Source organism: Penicillium oxalicum, chromosome V, assembly GCF_001723175.1.
Source record: "Penicillium oxalicum strain HP7-1 chromosome V, whole genome shotgun sequence".
Lineage (NCBI taxonomy): Eukaryota > Fungi > Ascomycota > Eurotiomycetes > Eurotiales > Aspergillaceae > Penicillium > Penicillium oxalicum.
This window is the reverse complement of record NC_064654.1, coordinates 2,175,872-2,192,299: the sequence shown is the minus strand read 5'-3', so window position 1 is coordinate 2,192,299 and position 16,428 is coordinate 2,175,872. Positions and strand designations below refer to the sequence as shown.

Genomic DNA, 16,428 nt, shown 5'->3' with positions numbered 1-16,428 from the left:
CTAGGACATTGGTCAGTATCCATTACCATTCGCTTGCGATGAGTAATCATGGCGCAACACCCGCTAGTCCCCTTCGAACTCCTAACCCTCAGCCAAGTCCCGTCCGAACCGGGCAAGTTCCGATATGTAAAGAGGCGGGCAACTACGTACATGGTACGTAGTACGCACTGGACTAGACCTGGGACAGAATCGTAGAGCCTGATTTTCTGATCGGGTTCGGAATACTGTACCCTTAGTAGTAAGTAGATGCACCTATGCTGCGGACCTTCTACCCTTACTGCTATCTAGCGTCCAGACAGACGGTCGCATCTGATCTGATCCAAGTGTACCACAACTACAGTAGTAAGCTCGTGTAGAACTAGACATAGTCCTCTAGTAGCTTTATTGGGGTTTCTTCTTTTTTTTCTCTTTCTCCGTCTTTCACCCCCGACTCCATCACCTAACAAACTCTATTGCGCAGTTTAATAGTATACAGCAGCAACCCGACTCTCTGTTGCGGACCGACCACCGATCGGAAAGCGCACCGTATCTACAGTACCTTTCTTGGTACCAGAGTACCCAGTACCCTTGATTTAATCGCTCAAAAGTCAACACCCGAGCCGTGCGAGGAGCGCATCTGCCGAACCGCCGCTCCCTCCGCGTCGCTTCAGCGGATGAAGAACACACTCAAAACACCGAACGGAAAATTGACAGAAGAATAGGCGTTGCTTTTCACTACTGGTTACGTGCTAGTGTTTCCTGCTCACTATTTCGAAATATGTCAATTATTGACACTTCTCTGTCACAGCCTAAAGCTCACTCTCCTGTATATGGTCTCCCCATTGCTGTGATGAGTATAAAACGGTTAGAAACTGTGCAACCTCTGAGAGGGGAAAGAAGATTGATCAAAAAGGGGAAGCGTTACCAAACTGTTCTTGCTCTCGCTGGGGCATTCCCAACCTCGTTTGGAGTTCTCACAGACCAAATCCTGGGAGCTCTGGGTAGTGGCCCAGGATCACCAAGTCGGGTACTGGGAGATTACACGGGTTTCCTGGGCAAGTTTGGTCACAACGTGGGAAATGGGTCGGTAGAAGTCTTGCGGTTTCAAACCACCACGCCTCGGACCAAGCAGTTTCTTGGATAGGCCACGCCCTTGGGTAGGGTCCCGATATGCGTAGTTTCCGCTCCTGGAAACTACATAATTTACTCCCGGAGCTCCTAGTGCCTCGATTTGGAACATCCGCACTAGACATAGCATATTACAGCAGTCTTATACTATCCGGTGATGCCTTTTGGGTTGAAATAGGGGACATTTGATTGCCCTCTTAGATATGGATGTGCCAGTCTGTGCTTGCGTACTTCCAGATGGATTCTCTATCCTTCGGTATTCGCGATACGCTTCTAATTAACGTCTAGTTCTCTGTGGGACTAAGTACCTAGCGATTCTGAACAGCTAGCTACACGTAACTCGAATTCTGTTATCTGACGGTGTGCAAAGGTCACTTGAAGGCCAGCTTCTACCCCTCGCTACTTATTAATATTGTGCCGCGAGAAAGTATTTCTCTAGGTGGCCCTCGCTCTACGAACGGTATTAGTAGTTTAGTTAGCGGATATCTCGACTGAATCACGTACGGGAGCTGTCTACCGCCTTGCTGACATCGTGTCCCCGTCATTCAACTTGTCGACAACATTCTAAAGTCCTTACAAGATATATTGCTCTTGCAAAGACTCTCCTTGCCTTATTCAGAAGACCCGAAGTCTCCCTACTCAAGATTAACCATTGAGAGAAACTCCCCGCTTATCTTCAGACCATATAACTGACTCGGTAGACGTGCGCAGAGCGTTGAACCCTCCATCAACAGCCGTCTCGCGTTTCGGATCCTGTCGTAACTAGATCCTGGGTCTTCTTCAGGTTATCCAATTCCCTTCAGGACTTCCTGTTTTTGTGAGGTTTTTTTTTCGCGAACTATGGACTCCGCGGAATTTCAGGACGGTACTTGCCATCCTCGATGGGAGGTCCTTTTTTCCGCTACAGGCTTTTCCCCACCTGTTCCAGTGACTATTAGCGATCGAGCTAGCGAAAAATGCAATATTCTGAACTCGGGTGGTGTCACAGTACTGAGACTATCTCCCGATATGGTCGTGAAATATGGACCACATGTTACCGTCACCGAAGCGCAGAGCATGATTTTTGTGGCAGAGCACACGAAAGCGATCCCTATTCCGAAGGTTTTCGCCTATTGTACTTATGGTCCACTCAACAGAGACATCGATGACTATGGAAGCCTTTTTGACACCTACATATTTATGAGTCTTGTTGAGGGTCAAACTCTCGACCTAGCTTGGGACTCATACGGTAAACTGACGAAGGACCATATTGCGCATAAGCTAAAGACATATATGGAAGAGCTCCGTGAGATCAGAAGCGAGCCGCCCTACATTGGATCTGTCAACAATGGACCTGTCAGGGACCAGATTTTTGACAACTTCCACATTAAAGGTTCTCCCCCTTGCATTGAAGCTATAAGGAACAATTTCTGATTTATTATCTAAGGTCCCTTTGCATCAGAGCAGGCATTCAACCAAACAATCATCGACGCATATCAGGCAAACTTCCCAAGGCGACATATCAGAAGTTTCCTTGCGGGCATGCTCTCCCAGAAAAAAGGCACAATGTTTGTTTTACTCACACAGATTTGCGTCCGCAAAACATCATAGTGCGAGGCGGGAGTATCACTGGTATTATCGATTGGGAATTGAGTGGTTGGTATCCAGAATACTGGGAGTTTGCAAAAGCACTCTACGTCTGGAGGTGGCAGAACGACTGGGTCGATTACTTGACGAAAGCTTTGAAACCGCATTATAATGAATACGCTGTCCATTCGTTCCTGACCGAAGCCTTATGGTGACAAAGGTCTTGCTATCGCTGAAAATATGATTCAGTCTTCCCATCGATAGCTTGATCCAACCCATCCATCCTTCAACTGTTGACAACTCCACAGACCAACATGGGAAGTATGTTCCGAAAATTCAGATCAAAGTAGATCTTACTTCCCCTAAGACGTCGTTGACCTAGTTAGAGCAGTTTCTTGGCGGCGGGCTCGGATTGCTCTCCATCAACGCTCGGGGATCGTGTGGGGGTAGGTGCTTCGTGGTGATTCCCAGGCTTCTAGCTTTGCTTTCGGAATCTGAAATTGCAGAGTTGAATTTTTGAAGGACCCGCTTGCCCTAAAACGGTATCCAGGTCGTCTTTCATAGGTCATACCCATTCCGAGGTCCCCTTTGACATGGTAGAATCTTCCCGCGGTTTGATCCTGGTTCTGGGCAGGAACCAAGGCGATGCCCTCAAGGTATATCTAGACCACGCGACTATGCAAAGGAGACCCTGTATACGTTATAGGTCGTTATCTCCGTTAATATATTAGTAGAGAATTGATAAGAACCTCATCGAGGGTCAAATCCGAGAACACGAGTCAGGTCGAAGGACGCTAGCGATTCTAGTAGTTACACTAGGTGTCATACAAGTTTGATATTGCTCGAATTTATATATTTTTGGATTGGTTTCGTATAGTCTCAGTTATCTTAAATACCAGGACGGGTAGCCATGACCGACCTCTCACATCCACCTTGCTCCAGTTACCGCGCGCGATTGCTGAGAAAGGGCGCGACGGGCTTCTTGCAGCATATCCTCGTGAATGAGAAGGAATTAGTGTTGAAGATATATGACCGCGCCGGGACAAGCTGCTTTTGGCTACCCGTCGCGGCCTGCTGCGTAGGGTTTGTTGCAGCATTGGGGTTGAACTGGAATTCGGTCATGGAGAAGGAAAAGGAACGCGATGAGGAGAAGAAGGGAAGTGGGAGCGAGAGTAAACCGATCTCGGGGGCGCGCACGTAGGATTCTCAGGAATGTTGAGAATGCGTTCGGGACGCGTCAGGTTATTTTATCACCCTAAACTACATGTACATGTGTGCATCACTCTACTTCCAATCTAAGGGTTCGCATACTTGGCCGTCACGCCCAAGTTGGAATTTATTATAATAGTTAAGACTGAAGTAGTCAACTGCATGTGTCATCATAACCTAACATTGAACACGTCTGGATTTTGAATCCAATAACATCAAGTGCTAACCCCACGGGGCAGGTGCTCGCCATGGATCCATTTCAATATACTGCACGTGGCGAAGACGGTCAACTCGCATTACTGCTATCGTGGATCATTGCTCCAACGGATGACATACAAGATACAGACGACTCTCATACGATGACGAGTAGTCCTTACTCCAAACGGAGGATTGGGAACCTAGACAATGATATCTCCTCCGTTCTTAATAAGAAACCGGACACGAGATTGAAGAGCTCTTAGTGGCGAGTCTACCTGTAGGTCAAAGACCTGCCCGGGGAAAGCTGGCGCGTTGAGCCGGGTCAGCTCGATAATCGGCTCACTCTGACTGCCTGGTTTAATGAGCGGGCCCCGCAAAAAAAAATATGGTCATAGTGAGTGAGCTGATGCATGGATGCAGTGTCGCAGTGTACATGGGGAGAAATGCAGAGTAAAAAAATGGAATCCAAAGAAAGAAGAACAGTGCAAACATCGGCGGCTAGGAAAGCGCGTCTTTTGTTTTTCCACCAAAAAAGAACGGGCGAGAGAAAAGAAAAAAGAGAAGAAAAGAAAAGATGCAGAGACGCCGTTCGTTGCACATCCCAGACTGTAACATGAGAGAATGATATCGGAGACAATAATAAACACAAGACAAGTGAAAAAAATGAATATTATTAAGAACAGAGCAGTCCCATCGCTCGCCTCTTCCATCTGCAACCCACACGTCGAGCGCCACGGGCCTATTGATCCTTCGCGCGAGACATACCATCAGACAGATTAAGCTGCCAGGGGAGAGGGTCTGGGCCTATGTTGATGAGTCGTCTGAAGGATCAGACCGCCTCGCGCTAGGAGCCGATGCCAATCTCTCTTGCAGCCGCTCAGGATGCTCCAATACCTCGGACTGTCGGCGGCGCAATTCTTCCAGACTGGTCAGAGGATTCTGTAAACCGCCATAATAAGTACGTTGTTCGGAGGAGATCGGAAAACACATCAACCGTGAAACCCACCCAGTCCTGCTGGTCGGGGACTCCCTCGGCAGCCGGAAGGGCGGCCGAACTGGAGGCCTCCTGGTCGTCATCCTGCAGATACCCTCGACGCTCGATCGGCGCAGGAGTCACGGGGAGCACCGGCCGTTCAACTTCGCTCGGGAAGTTGGTCAGAATCACGCTGGGTCGTTGATCATAAGAAGGTCCTGTCATGGTCGTGGCGGCAGAGCTCGTCTGACTGTGGCTGGTCCACCCGCTCGTGCTTGAGTGGCTGGAGCCCGATATCACCTGTGTGCGGACACGTCGGGGCTGCTGAATCGAAGCTATGTACCGTTGGATATCAGGGTCTTCATCCCACGCATTGGAGCGACTGTACGCATCCCAAGTCTCGGCCGATGGCTCGTATGGAGCTCGCAGAGGTAATCTCACCGGTGGCGGTGATGGGGACTGGGCCGTCTGCGGCTCATTTGGTGGGGAGCTCAACGGGGAAGATGGTTCGGGGGCAAACACACGAGTCGGTGTCGGGGCATGATTCTCCCAGGGGAAGATTTGCTTCAATTGCCGGGGCTCCGGTCTGGTAGGGGGAACTTGATAGTACATGTTTTTCGGTGCCTCGGGGTACGACGGTGGCGGTCGAAATAGCGTGGTATCTTCGGACATGCTGTAGGTCTGATGCTGGAGGTTGGCTGCTTCTGGCTTGGAGTGCCGGGGTGGTGGCTCTCTGGAAACGTGTCAGCAACTTCGTTGTTTTTTTTTTTCAAGTTTTCTTGGGGTTCCTTTGCTGTTTTACACGTAGATTTGGCCGGGGGTGTGATCTTGAGAAAAGTGAAAGCTCTCACCTCGAGGCATCCCACTCGGCCTTGGGCGCTTCGAATGATCGGACTTCTGGCTCTCGAAGAGGTGAAGATGGGCGTGGCTCTTGAATTTGTCGCACTGGCGATACCGGCTGCGGATGATGCATTGACGGTGGGGGTGCGGGAGCCTGCGAGTGCCTCTGATTCTGCAGAGGCTCCCCCAAATGTGAAGGCTGGGATGTGGGGACCTTTTCGGATTGAAAGACGGGTGCTTGGGCGTGGGGGGTTGGCGAGATGTACGTCGAGACGTGCTCCTCTCCGCGTACATACTGAGGCACGGCGCTGAGGACTGGAGCCACGGGGGCAGGACTTTCTGGACGGGTAGAAGGGGCATCCTGCGCATCTTGCACATCTTGCGCATCATGCAAGTTGTCGACCGACTGCTGACTCGCAGTCTCAGATGGCCGACTGTCTGTGAAGGCCTGGGCCGCCGGCGGAGTCTCTTGCCAAGGGCGGGGAGGAGATTGGACGGGGCCTGGGGGACTCGCTTCGTGGGATGAAGACGACGAAAGGTTGGGAGAGGCTGCCACGTATTCTCCCACCGGCTCTCGCAGGGTATCCTCGAAATGCACCTTCTTCAGAGACTGGCTTGATCGGGATCGGCGGTGACCCAATGGAACATGGCTCCCTGGCGCGGGCAGGATGATGCCGCTGGGCGGTCGAGAACCGTCAAGGAACCCCTGGAGGACAGAGTCAGCATGCACGTTCCCCACCGATGAGCCCTGTCCTGCGCTGGTGCCTACCGAAGAGGGGCGGTAGTGCTTGTCATAGACCGACCACCAGTGCCTCAGCAATTGATTATACGGCGACTCCAGGGGTACCATCTGGCGCGGTAGAGTCCATGGCTTCTGGGCGCCGATGAAATGGATCAGACTGATCGCACGCTGGAAATGCTTGTACGCGGGGATGTACTGATAGTTTGCACTGGGAGTACAATTATACGTGAAGCTTAACCGATGCCAATCCCGGAAATGCATGTTGAGGAGACCCTGATCCGCGCCATCGAAGCTGATGCCACGATCGGCGAGCGCCTTCAGCGCGTAGTAATCCTTCCAATTTGGACGAAGCACCATCATCCCGCTGTTGAAGCAATCCGGCCAACCGACATCGGGGGCGGCGGCAAAGCTGACGTCCAGCGAGAGGAGCTCATCTGGAGCCCGAATGGCCACCACGTCGCAATCGATGTAGACGATCCTCTCGAACTGGGTCAGGCGCCACATCTCGATTTTGGTGAAGGTGGAGATCAAGTCCGGCCGATCCATCAACCAGAGATTCGCCGGTGTGCCATTGACAAGCGGAGAGACCGGGATCAACTCATCGTAGACAGTCTGCCGATCGAAGAGAGAAAGAGAGGATGAGAAAGTCAATTTTGCGATTCTGGCCTCGACGGTGGCGGCAGTGGTTCTGTGCCGCTGCAAGAGAGTCACACGCACCTTCAATTCATTGATCGTGGCTGCTTGTAATCGGTCTGGGGTATACAGCGCAACCAATCTGGCCTTGGTCCCATTGTCGCGCAAGGAATGTGCCAAGACCATGGCACCTGGCAGGCCGCGTGGGAATTAGACGAATGCGCCGACTCCGAGACTCGCATTGCGCATTGCGGCGCGGGCGAAGAGGAAGGTGCATTGCTTACCCGGCAAGTAGGAATCACTCAACAGAAGCTATTGATCCGACCAAAGGGGGAAAAAAAGAAGACGCCAAATCAGCATTGTTTGCATTGAGCGTTCCGGAGCGGTCTCCGCACCTCAGTGAACAGTACCCGGATGGACAATCACATGAGATCAAGACGACTCACCGTGCAGTAGACCGCACTCATCTCGGAAGCCATGATGAGGAATGGGTCCTCTCCACCACGTCTCCTGTCCCACGGTGGTGGAAGATCTACCGCGCAGCCAAGGCGAGCAGGACGCGACAGTTGCCTGGTGGCAATCTTCGAGAAGGACGGTCGAAGTTCCCGAAAACCAAAGCGAGCAAAAGGGAAGATGGTGAGCGGGCCGAAGCCTGCCTATATTTAACCCTGCGTGAGAGGAGGAGGGGGTTGTGAGATGACGCGCGAATTCACTGGCGCGACAGGTCCGTTGGGACTAGGCCTGGGTCCCCAAGCGGCCCCTACCGGATTGTGGTACCTGGCACGGACACAAACATACACGGTTCGAGCGAATGAGGGGGACTTTACCAGCGGTGGATCATCTCGGTTTCGTGAGGGCCGAGAGTTTCGAACAGAGCGTCAATTTGCTGGGCAGAATTGAGAGGGGGACAAGGAAAGAAAGGTCCTCGGATGGGCCAGGGCAATGACTGCGAGAGACTTGGAAGGCAGAAGGCAGAAGGCAGAAGACAGAAGATAACCGGAGCGCAGGTGGACAGGAGGTCCAAGCTGGGCGGGTCGGCGGGATGGCGGGACTGGAAAGGTGACCAAAAGGTCGGAGCCAAAGAAAGTGGACCATTCCCACTTGAATGAGGATACCAGGGATGAGGACGTATACTCTCAATTGTCCCTTCCTCCAGAAACTTGAGAGGGTTTCGAATTGCCACGACTCTCCAGTCAACCCGATTCAAGTAGTTTTCACCATTCAGCAAGTCACCCCAGATCAGAAAACCTATACGAGAGCACAAAACCCCCTTCCAAAAATATTACGGTCGAACCATATCGTAGTACGGGTACCTGGCGGCAACCCCAAACGGCCAGACGTGAATGGAACGAACCAGGAACGAGTCGCTTGACCAGATCTCCAGTGCTTCTTCGGCAAGCCAAAGGACGGACAGTCCACCGGCCCCCAAGCAGGACTGGTGCTGCGCAGCCGTCAAACTCTCGCCCGAATCTGGACGCTGACCGGACGCCCAAAGAAGAGAAGGGGGCCAAACGGCTGGAACCTTTATTTCACTCGACCAGGGAGCTCCTCGAGCTCCTTTGGATGACCTGAGAAGCACTAGTGTGAAAGGAGGAAGGTTGCGATCCAGTGAGCATTGCAGTGCAACCCGTCCAACCCACTCCTCAGTCGGGAGTCGTATGTCAAAGCCAAATAGTCCGCAGGTGTTTGTTTTTTTTTCTTGTTTTTTACTCACTGCAAGACTTCTGACCATCAGGAGGTATGCTCCTTCTCCTCGGACTACTGAGTGCTTACTATGGATGCAGGTCCTGTGCCTGAGACACTACGACTGTACTTGCTCTCATGGCTTCCTCGAAATGATCCATGCGAACCCACTGGGGGCCTCGGAACATCCGCGTGGGGAGAGGCCCACCACCCGCACCCGAGCATGTCAGGAATCGGAACAGAACATGCAGGAGGGGCATACCTGACAATAAAGTGGTAGTAAGAGTGGTAGTAGTAGTAGTGGGGGGGGGGGGGAACTAGTCGCAAATCAAAAATTAAAGTAAAGAATAAAAAAAAGAAATAAAATTACCACGTCACAAATGCTCACAGCCAAGGACCTCGCAACGTAAATAAAAATTCAAATTCAAATTCATCGGCGAGCCACAACGACAGCACTGGGGTAGCACTCCCGAATAACGGCCTCGATATCGCCCTGCTCCCCGTGAAGAGCCCACTCAACCGCCTTGGTGAGAGCCGCCCGACTCCCCTGCTCGATGGGGGTGAAGTGACCAGAGTCGGGGAGCATCACCACCTGACTGTGGGACGTCAGATAGTCCGCCAATCCGTCCAGACACACCGACGCACTCAGCGCCATATCCTTCTGACCCCAGAGCACGGTCGCGGGAGCTTGCAGAGCCCCCGCGAGGCCGTCATCCAGGAGACCAGTGCCGCTACTGGGATGACGAAGCTGGCGGCTGGCAGAGATGCTGTGCAGGCTGGCCACAGTCTGGGCCGACTTGTGCCACCGGGCGACAGCGGCCCCCTGGCGATAGTAGTGGGCCATGTTCATGATGTTGGCAAAGTCGTGCGAGTAATCAATGGTGGCAGGGTATGACTCGCCATTGGCAGTCTGGGTCTTGGATTCGGCCAGCGAAGGGCCCATACTGCTGGCCATGGAGGTGCCCTCGTCACTGGGAGTAAACGGATCGTCTCCATGGGCGCGTTCGTGCACACCCTTCATGAGCGATTGATTGCCGCCCACGAGGAAGTAAGTGACCAGGGAGGGAGGAAGCTGCATGGCGAAGATGTAGCCGGACATCATAGCTTGGCGGAAGACCGGGCCCAGGGTTCGTAGAGCTTGCATCAGGGGAGCTCGGCCCGACAAGGGCGCCGCCATGGCAGTTTTGAACATCTTGGACGCGGAGGACAGCATACGACTCACGTTGGATCGCGCCAGGCTTGGCTGTGTTGAAGCGCATGAAGGGTCAGCAATGTCGTAAACGAGGCCACGATATAGAGCAGGCGTGCAGGAGGCCCGTCCTGCATCGTGGGGGGGGGGGGGGGGTAACAACAACGTACCAATGGTCCGTTGGTCAAAATGAATCGATGGGCCAGCGACGGCGCCTCGGCCGCGAGTCGCATCGCCAACACACAGCCCCAGTCGTGCGCGACAATCGTCACCCGCTTCTTGTTGGCCTGAGTCCCATCATCCACACCATATTGCGAGCGAAGCGCGATAACGAGTTCGGCCAGCTTCTCCAGCAGATTGGTGGCTGAATACTTATCCAGGCCTTGTGTGCCACCATACCCAGGCATATCGATGGCGACCAGATTGGCGGCGGCCTGGAGGGTGGACGAAGAGGCAATGTGACGCCAGATGGCCCAGCTGTCAGGGAAGCCATGGATGAAAATCACCAGCGGTCGATCTGCGGCCAGTGCGGCTGGAGAGCCGGGAGCTTCATTGCTGACAAAATGGAACTTGAATCCATCCGTGAGAGTCAAGAAGTGATGCGATAGGCCAGCGTAATCCTTTGATAGGTTCCAGAGGCGATCTCGGCCTATAAATGTCACTCTCAGTTAGCCACCTCGAAGTGCCGGAGGTCAAAAAGACGTGATAGGGGTGGGAAGGAAAGAAGTAAAGAAAGAAATGGAAGACTGACCCAACTGCAACTCTAAGTTCTGCCGCTCGGTGCGTTTTTTGAAAAAGGTGCCCTTCTTGATGGCGATCAACGCATACAACACGACAGTGAAAAGACCGTAGGTGAAAGCCAGCAGGCTTTTGATGCCTTTGGAGATTGCGTCGCCCATCATGAAATGGCAGGAGCTAAATCAAGCCAAGCCAATTCTGCGATGACGAAAATTGAAAGAAGAGAGGGAGGAGGTCGCAGGCCAAAATGAGTCTGACAGAGAAAAGATGTCGGCGGTGGGTCAATGCGAGCGCATGTGAAGGCGGGACCCGAGCGGGCGAGGAGGATCTGCACTTCTGCACGGGTGCCTGGATGGTTGCACGAGCTTCAAACGGTTCTCTTTTTTTTTGGGTGGTGTGCCCCTTCTGAATCGCCTAGAGGAAGAGCTTGACGCGGGCGTTTAAGAAAAATCGAATAACAAAGGGTTTTCAAAGCTCACCGGATGCCAATTCCCAGAGCCAGTTTGCGCTTTTGTGGAATTGCAGATCACCGTCGAGCCTGTCGAACCGCGCAAGCCTCGGCGCATGGGACTGTCGTCATACTGGACGGCCGGTGACATGAATGCGGCCGTCCTGCGCTTTCCACTCGTCAATCACTCGGCTCTCGGCCCCGCTTGACGGTACGCCAACCTCGTTCAAAACCGAGCCGACTCGGAACAGTCTCGGACCAGAGCCCCAAAGTGGAAAATCATCACAGGGCAGATATTGGTTCCCAGCTGAGCTCACAAGCTCCTGGCCACTCACAAATCGGAGAAGACGGGAAGAGTCACGACGAAGTGGAGGGGCTATGAATATACAATTGAAGGGTGTGGTGCAAGCAGAGCCTCGGATCACAATAAGAAAGTCTTCAATCATACAGATCTATACATGGTATATACAGAGCCATCGCGCAAAAGACACCACGTTTCAGGATCGGAAGGACCCAAGAAGCTACAGAAATGCCCACCTGATCAGGCCACAGTCGAGAGGAAAAGACGAAGAAAGGAACGAGAGGGAATTCAAAGGGTATTCACATGATTATACAGCCGAAGAAAAGGAAAAAAAAAACCGAACATCCATCAAGGGACGCGGTGAAAAGGGGCGTGAGACGGAACAAGGATAAAACAAGAACAAAGACCGTGATCTCATCGAAATACCGCAGAGCCCTCTTCAGAATAAAGGGGCATTCGGCCCAGAGACGAACGGGCTTCTCGGTGTATATACAAAACCGACATCAACGGGGGAGGGGAAAGGGTAGTCGAGGGAAGCATGCCGAATGGTGATCTAGAGGGTGAAACCGATTTGATCGCGCTGATCATCGACGAGTCGACCATACCTGAGGGAGGAGTGATGTCAGCAACGTGCCCGGGACAAAAGAGGAAAATAGGAAGGAGAGACAGGTGGCACAAAAGGCACTACTCACTCTAACAGCAGGCGGAAGAACCAAACCTCCAAATCGTCCTTTCGCAAGACTTGCTGGGCCCATTCTTGGCCCTTGGTGGCAATGGCAGGGCCGGCCTTCCGGCCCTCCTCCTCTGCGGTAAAGTATCGCATGGTTTCCACGTATTCATTGCCCTTTAGGCTGAGCGGAACGTAGTGCAGCCACGGCTTGAGCCATTCCTCATGCCACTCGCGGAAGATGGCAATCTTAAAAACAAAGCTGTTGCTTCGAAGGAATGCGTAAAATCGCCCACTGAACGCATTCCCATCAATGTCGACCAAGTACTTGTGGGCCCACGCATCTTGCTGTCCAGCAGCCTTGACCACGTCAAAGTACTCCTCCTGGGCGTGACAATCATCGGGGTCACACTGACCAATCATGGTGAATTTGACATCGAATAAATCTCGGTAGCTCTTCCGGCTGACCCCCTGCGATACCCAGGATCGATCCTCCTGTTGCGTGAGGATCTTCGAGTCTGCCAAGGAGTTGACGTTATCCACAAACTGCTGGCGATGCTGGCGACGCCAACCGCCCGCACGGGAAAACCCACCAGTCGTTGTGCCACGCCAGTACATATGATTGGACTTGTCATCCCAGCGATAATCCTTGTTCTTGTTGTAGGGAACCTTGTCGGCCCAGTACCAGGGGCTAGGATACAGGATGTCCTGAAAGCTAGAGATTTTGCTCTGCGAGAAGACGGGGAACAAATCGTGGACAACGTCGAAGGCATTGGGACGGTCGAAAAAGCCGTACGAATCGCGAAGGGATGGAGTGTAGCAGATGTCGGAAAAGGCTGTCGTATTGTAGACAAAGCCCAGTTCACCAAGGGCGTAAGGCTCGACCTCGTCCGGTGCGTCCTCGTTGAGCGACCGCGCAGGACTGTCGGCCGGGCACGAAATCCGGGAATTAGTCCAGGTCGGCTGATGGGCAAATCGATTGAAGCGCGTGGTGCGCACTTCGTCAATCCGATCGCCTTTGTTTAGGTCGGCCGCCCGAGGAGACCAGGCGTTGGTGACCGACTTTCTGCTAAAGGCCGCCGGAATGACATGGTCCGTGGCCGTTTGCACGAGTCGCTCGAGGTCTTCACTGGGAATCACCACCCTGGGTTCATCATGGGTGTTGAAGACGAGGTCCATGTCGGGCAGGTACTTGACAAAGTCCTTCATCATGCCGACGGTGGCCTCGCGTTGCCACTTCCGGCCATCACCACCGCCTTCAATCAGCGTCACCTCACCGTTGCGGATCAGCAGCCCGATCACCGCGTTGTCAAAGCCGAGGGTTTCGCGGGCGCGGGCGCGAATGACCGCCGGCTTCACAGCCCAGAATGGCCGCAGGTTATGGTAAATGGAATCAAACTCGTCCACCAGCTTCACCCCCTTGGCCTGAGCAAACTGGAACCATTTGTCGAAATGCGGCGGCGGATGCATCTTGTAGCGACGTTGGTACTCCTGAACCGCGTCGGCCAGAGATTTCGATTGGCGGGCCAGCACATCGTCGAATGACCGCTGTGCCGTCTGCATCAAGGTCGAGATGGGATGCGCCTTCTCGGGCGGATATGAAGCATCGTCGGGATGCAGTTGGGGATGCCTTATAGGCTCGGGCGGAGCGTGGTCCGGCGCATCGTCGACGTGGGTTTGGTTTTGGGGGACACGGTCGGGACGGAGGAGGACGAGCGAGAGACACGCGACAAAGACGATGGCGAGCAGGAGGAGTAGCCGTTGAGTGCGCATCCTGCCATCTGAAGGCGGCATGAGAACCAGGTGAGAGGTTCAGAAAGCCAGTCCAGAATGGACAGATGGGAGACTTGGGGAACGGATGTGGGCGCCTTTCAACTCGGATCGGTCACGACGAACGGAGGTGCTCCATAGAAGAGGCGGAAACGTGGTCTGGGAAGAAGTCGGACTCTAGTGCTTAAATCACTGGGCCTGGACCTTGAGGGGGCGGGCTGACCACTCCGATCAGGATTCAAAAGCATCCACCACGTCGGCAGAAGTCGATTCTATCTGACGCTCAAAGGAATATTCAGTCCAGGAGGATGGGTTTGGCTGGATGAACGAAATTTGTGTGCTCGGCCTGCCTCTGGAGATTTCTGCTTCGGGTCGGAACATGCCAATTCGAATGCGGACGGATTTCAATTCCTCAACGGCACTCAAGCCTCTGGGATTTCCTGTTTGGGAATGCCAAGAAATGGCCAAGATGCCGTGAGCGGACAGGTTGCGACTAGGAAAGGAGCAATTGGGGATCAACGATCTCATTTCTCTCACAAGCAGAGCCGTAGACGCTTTCTGGCGAAGCAAAGTTGTAGGTAGCTCCTATCGACTCCCGACGCCTTTCCTCTCTTGCGTGAGTACTTGTTCAGTCTACTACTACTACTACCACTACCACCTCCACCACCTATGGATGAGGTACATATTCACATTATGAACACAAAAACTCCCAACCTTCAAAATCTGGCCCACTCCGTCAACCGATGTAGACAATGTTCCATCTCTCCGTCACGAAAAATGTCACCGACGCCCACTCCATCGAATCATAGCCCAGGAGACAGCGCTATTGGCAGTAAAGGCCCCCAAAGCTTGTAGCATGTACTTTTGTGCTTGTGCAACATGATAATAAGCAGAAAAACACAGCAAACCCACCAGAGCGATGTGACCGAAATAGAATGACAGTCGACGCTCGCGCATGGACCCGACGGCACGACGCCCGCGGGTGTTTGTCTTGGACGATGCAGCACGGGGTCGCTGGAAGAAGACAGTATAAAGGAGCATCGATACCGCCATAAGACCACACTGGACATCAAAGTCTCGGATTCGCTTGTTCAGGAGGGTTCCAAAATCAGGATGGGATGATTGTGCAAAGAACACGAGGTACAGGGCAGCATGACCCGTGAGCAAAGGAGAGATGACCAACCGACCAAGGAGTCGGTGATAGGGTGAAAGGGTGACCTGAGGGATGGAGGTTACCAAGGAGCAGATCGACGAAGCGGCTGGCTTGGATGTGGAGATGTATGCTGCTGGCGACATGAGGACCTGCAGGGGAATTTGCGAGAGCGCCACATGGCCCAGAGCCTTGGTCAGATGGAGGTAATCTGCACATTCACGTCAGTCAAGTGCTTGTAAGCCAGAGTGCCGAGATGGATATCTTTCAGTGATAGTTGAATTGATGGGCTCGTACCATCGCCGCTGTTCCAGACAGCAAGACCAAGCAGCCACAGCAACCATATCCCGCAAAGAGCATACTGGCGACGAGTCTCCAGCCATCCGGCAAAGAGCGGTCGATCCCACCACAACAGTTGAGCACGTTGGCGTTTGCTCTCGGTGTCGTGTTGAGCTGACGACTGGACCCAGAACTGGTAGGCCCGAATGGCCACGATCATGAATACAATCGACCACTGGGCGTAGGATCCTCTCAAATCCAAGAGCTCTCGGCGCCGTACTTTCTCCTGCTCCGAGGGAGTGACGAAATGATAAGGCCAGAACATGTCCATTGCGTTTCACAAAAGGACAATTAGGTTCTAGCCTGCTTCTAGAGATGGCTTGAACACGTCAGGGGAACAGTTAGCAGCAATGTGGCTACTTCGCACCCTATCAGGGAATCAACCCTGAATTCGGAAGGGTGGATAATGATTGTACTGGAAAGTGAAATGGTGAAGCCCCCACAACAGCTCGTCGTATCTCGAGACAACCTTGAATCTCGAACTAAATATTGTTTCCATGAGCTTCAAACTAGCCCTGCTAGATGACGGTGGACCGCCGGGGCCATGGACCGCTGACAAATACTGTAAGCCGCCCGACCCTCTAAGGAAGTTTCCCGAGCGGGCGATGAGAGACCTCATAAGTGGTGTCAATGAGTTTTATTGCTATTTTGTGAGCGCAGAGAGACACTTGTGCATCAAGGAGATTAGAGAGAAATAAAAAAAACCTCTACATTAAGAACGCCGTGGAGATAATCTCTTCCCAAAGCTGGCTATCTCTAAACTGACAGGGGTGGCTTGTAATCCACATCCAAGTTGTTTTGCAGGTCCTCTGTCGTCGCGTGTTATGCCGTTTGGGGGAAGGGGGAGCTGGAGTGGGAAGAGAGTGTTTCGTATG

At 53.0% G+C, this 16,428-nt stretch overlaps 6 protein-coding genes across 6 annotated transcripts; 2 read left to right on the top strand and 4 right to left on the bottom strand.

Annotated features, from left to right (window-relative positions):
- Positions 1-1,947: 1,947 nt before the first annotated feature.
- Positions 1,948-2,520, top strand: POX_e06799 (uncharacterized protein; the record flags this gene model as incomplete). Its single annotated transcript, XM_050115615.1, has 1 exon — positions 1,948-2,520. The coding sequence occupies one exon, from the start codon at positions 1,948-1,950 to the stop codon at positions 2,518-2,520; it is 573 nt and encodes a 190-aa protein (XP_049968075.1).
- Positions 2,521-3,583: 1,063 nt separating this feature from the next.
- POX_e06798 (uncharacterized protein) lies at positions 3,584-3,874 on the top strand (the record flags this gene model as incomplete). Its single annotated transcript, XM_050115614.1, has 1 exon — positions 3,584-3,874. One exon carries the CDS (start codon positions 3,584-3,586, stop codon positions 3,872-3,874), a length of 291 nt encoding a protein of 96 aa, XP_049968074.1.
- A 1,083-nt stretch (positions 3,875-4,957) lies between these two features.
- POX_e06797 (uncharacterized protein) lies at positions 4,958-7,454 on the bottom strand (the record flags this gene model as incomplete). Its single annotated transcript, XM_050115613.1, has 2 exons — positions 4,958-5,786; positions 5,905-7,454. 2 exons carry the CDS (start codon positions 7,452-7,454, stop codon positions 4,958-4,960), a joined length of 2,379 nt encoding a protein of 792 aa, XP_049968073.1.
- A 1,927-nt stretch (positions 7,455-9,381) lies between these two features.
- On the bottom strand, positions 9,382-11,039 carry POX_e06796 (uncharacterized protein; the record flags this gene model as incomplete). The annotated part of the gene is made up of 3 exons (XM_050115612.1): positions 9,382-10,194; positions 10,311-10,789; positions 10,892-11,039. The coding sequence occupies 3 exons, from the start codon at positions 11,037-11,039 to the stop codon at positions 9,382-9,384; spliced, it is 1,440 nt and encodes a 479-aa protein (XP_049968072.1).
- Positions 11,040-12,315: 1,276 nt separating this feature from the next.
- On the bottom strand, positions 12,316-14,088 carry POX_e06795 (uncharacterized protein; the record flags this gene model as incomplete). The annotated part of the gene is made up of 1 exon (XM_050115611.1): positions 12,316-14,088. One exon carries the CDS (start codon positions 14,086-14,088, stop codon positions 12,316-12,318), a length of 1,773 nt encoding a protein of 590 aa, XP_049968071.1.
- Positions 14,089-14,844: 756 nt separating this feature from the next.
- POX_e06794 (uncharacterized protein) lies at positions 14,845-15,824 on the bottom strand (the record flags this gene model as incomplete). Its single annotated transcript, XM_050115610.1, has 2 exons — positions 14,845-15,425; positions 15,512-15,824. 2 exons carry the CDS (start codon positions 15,822-15,824, stop codon positions 14,845-14,847), a joined length of 894 nt encoding a protein of 297 aa, XP_049968070.1.
- Positions 15,825-16,428: the final 604 nt, after the last annotated feature.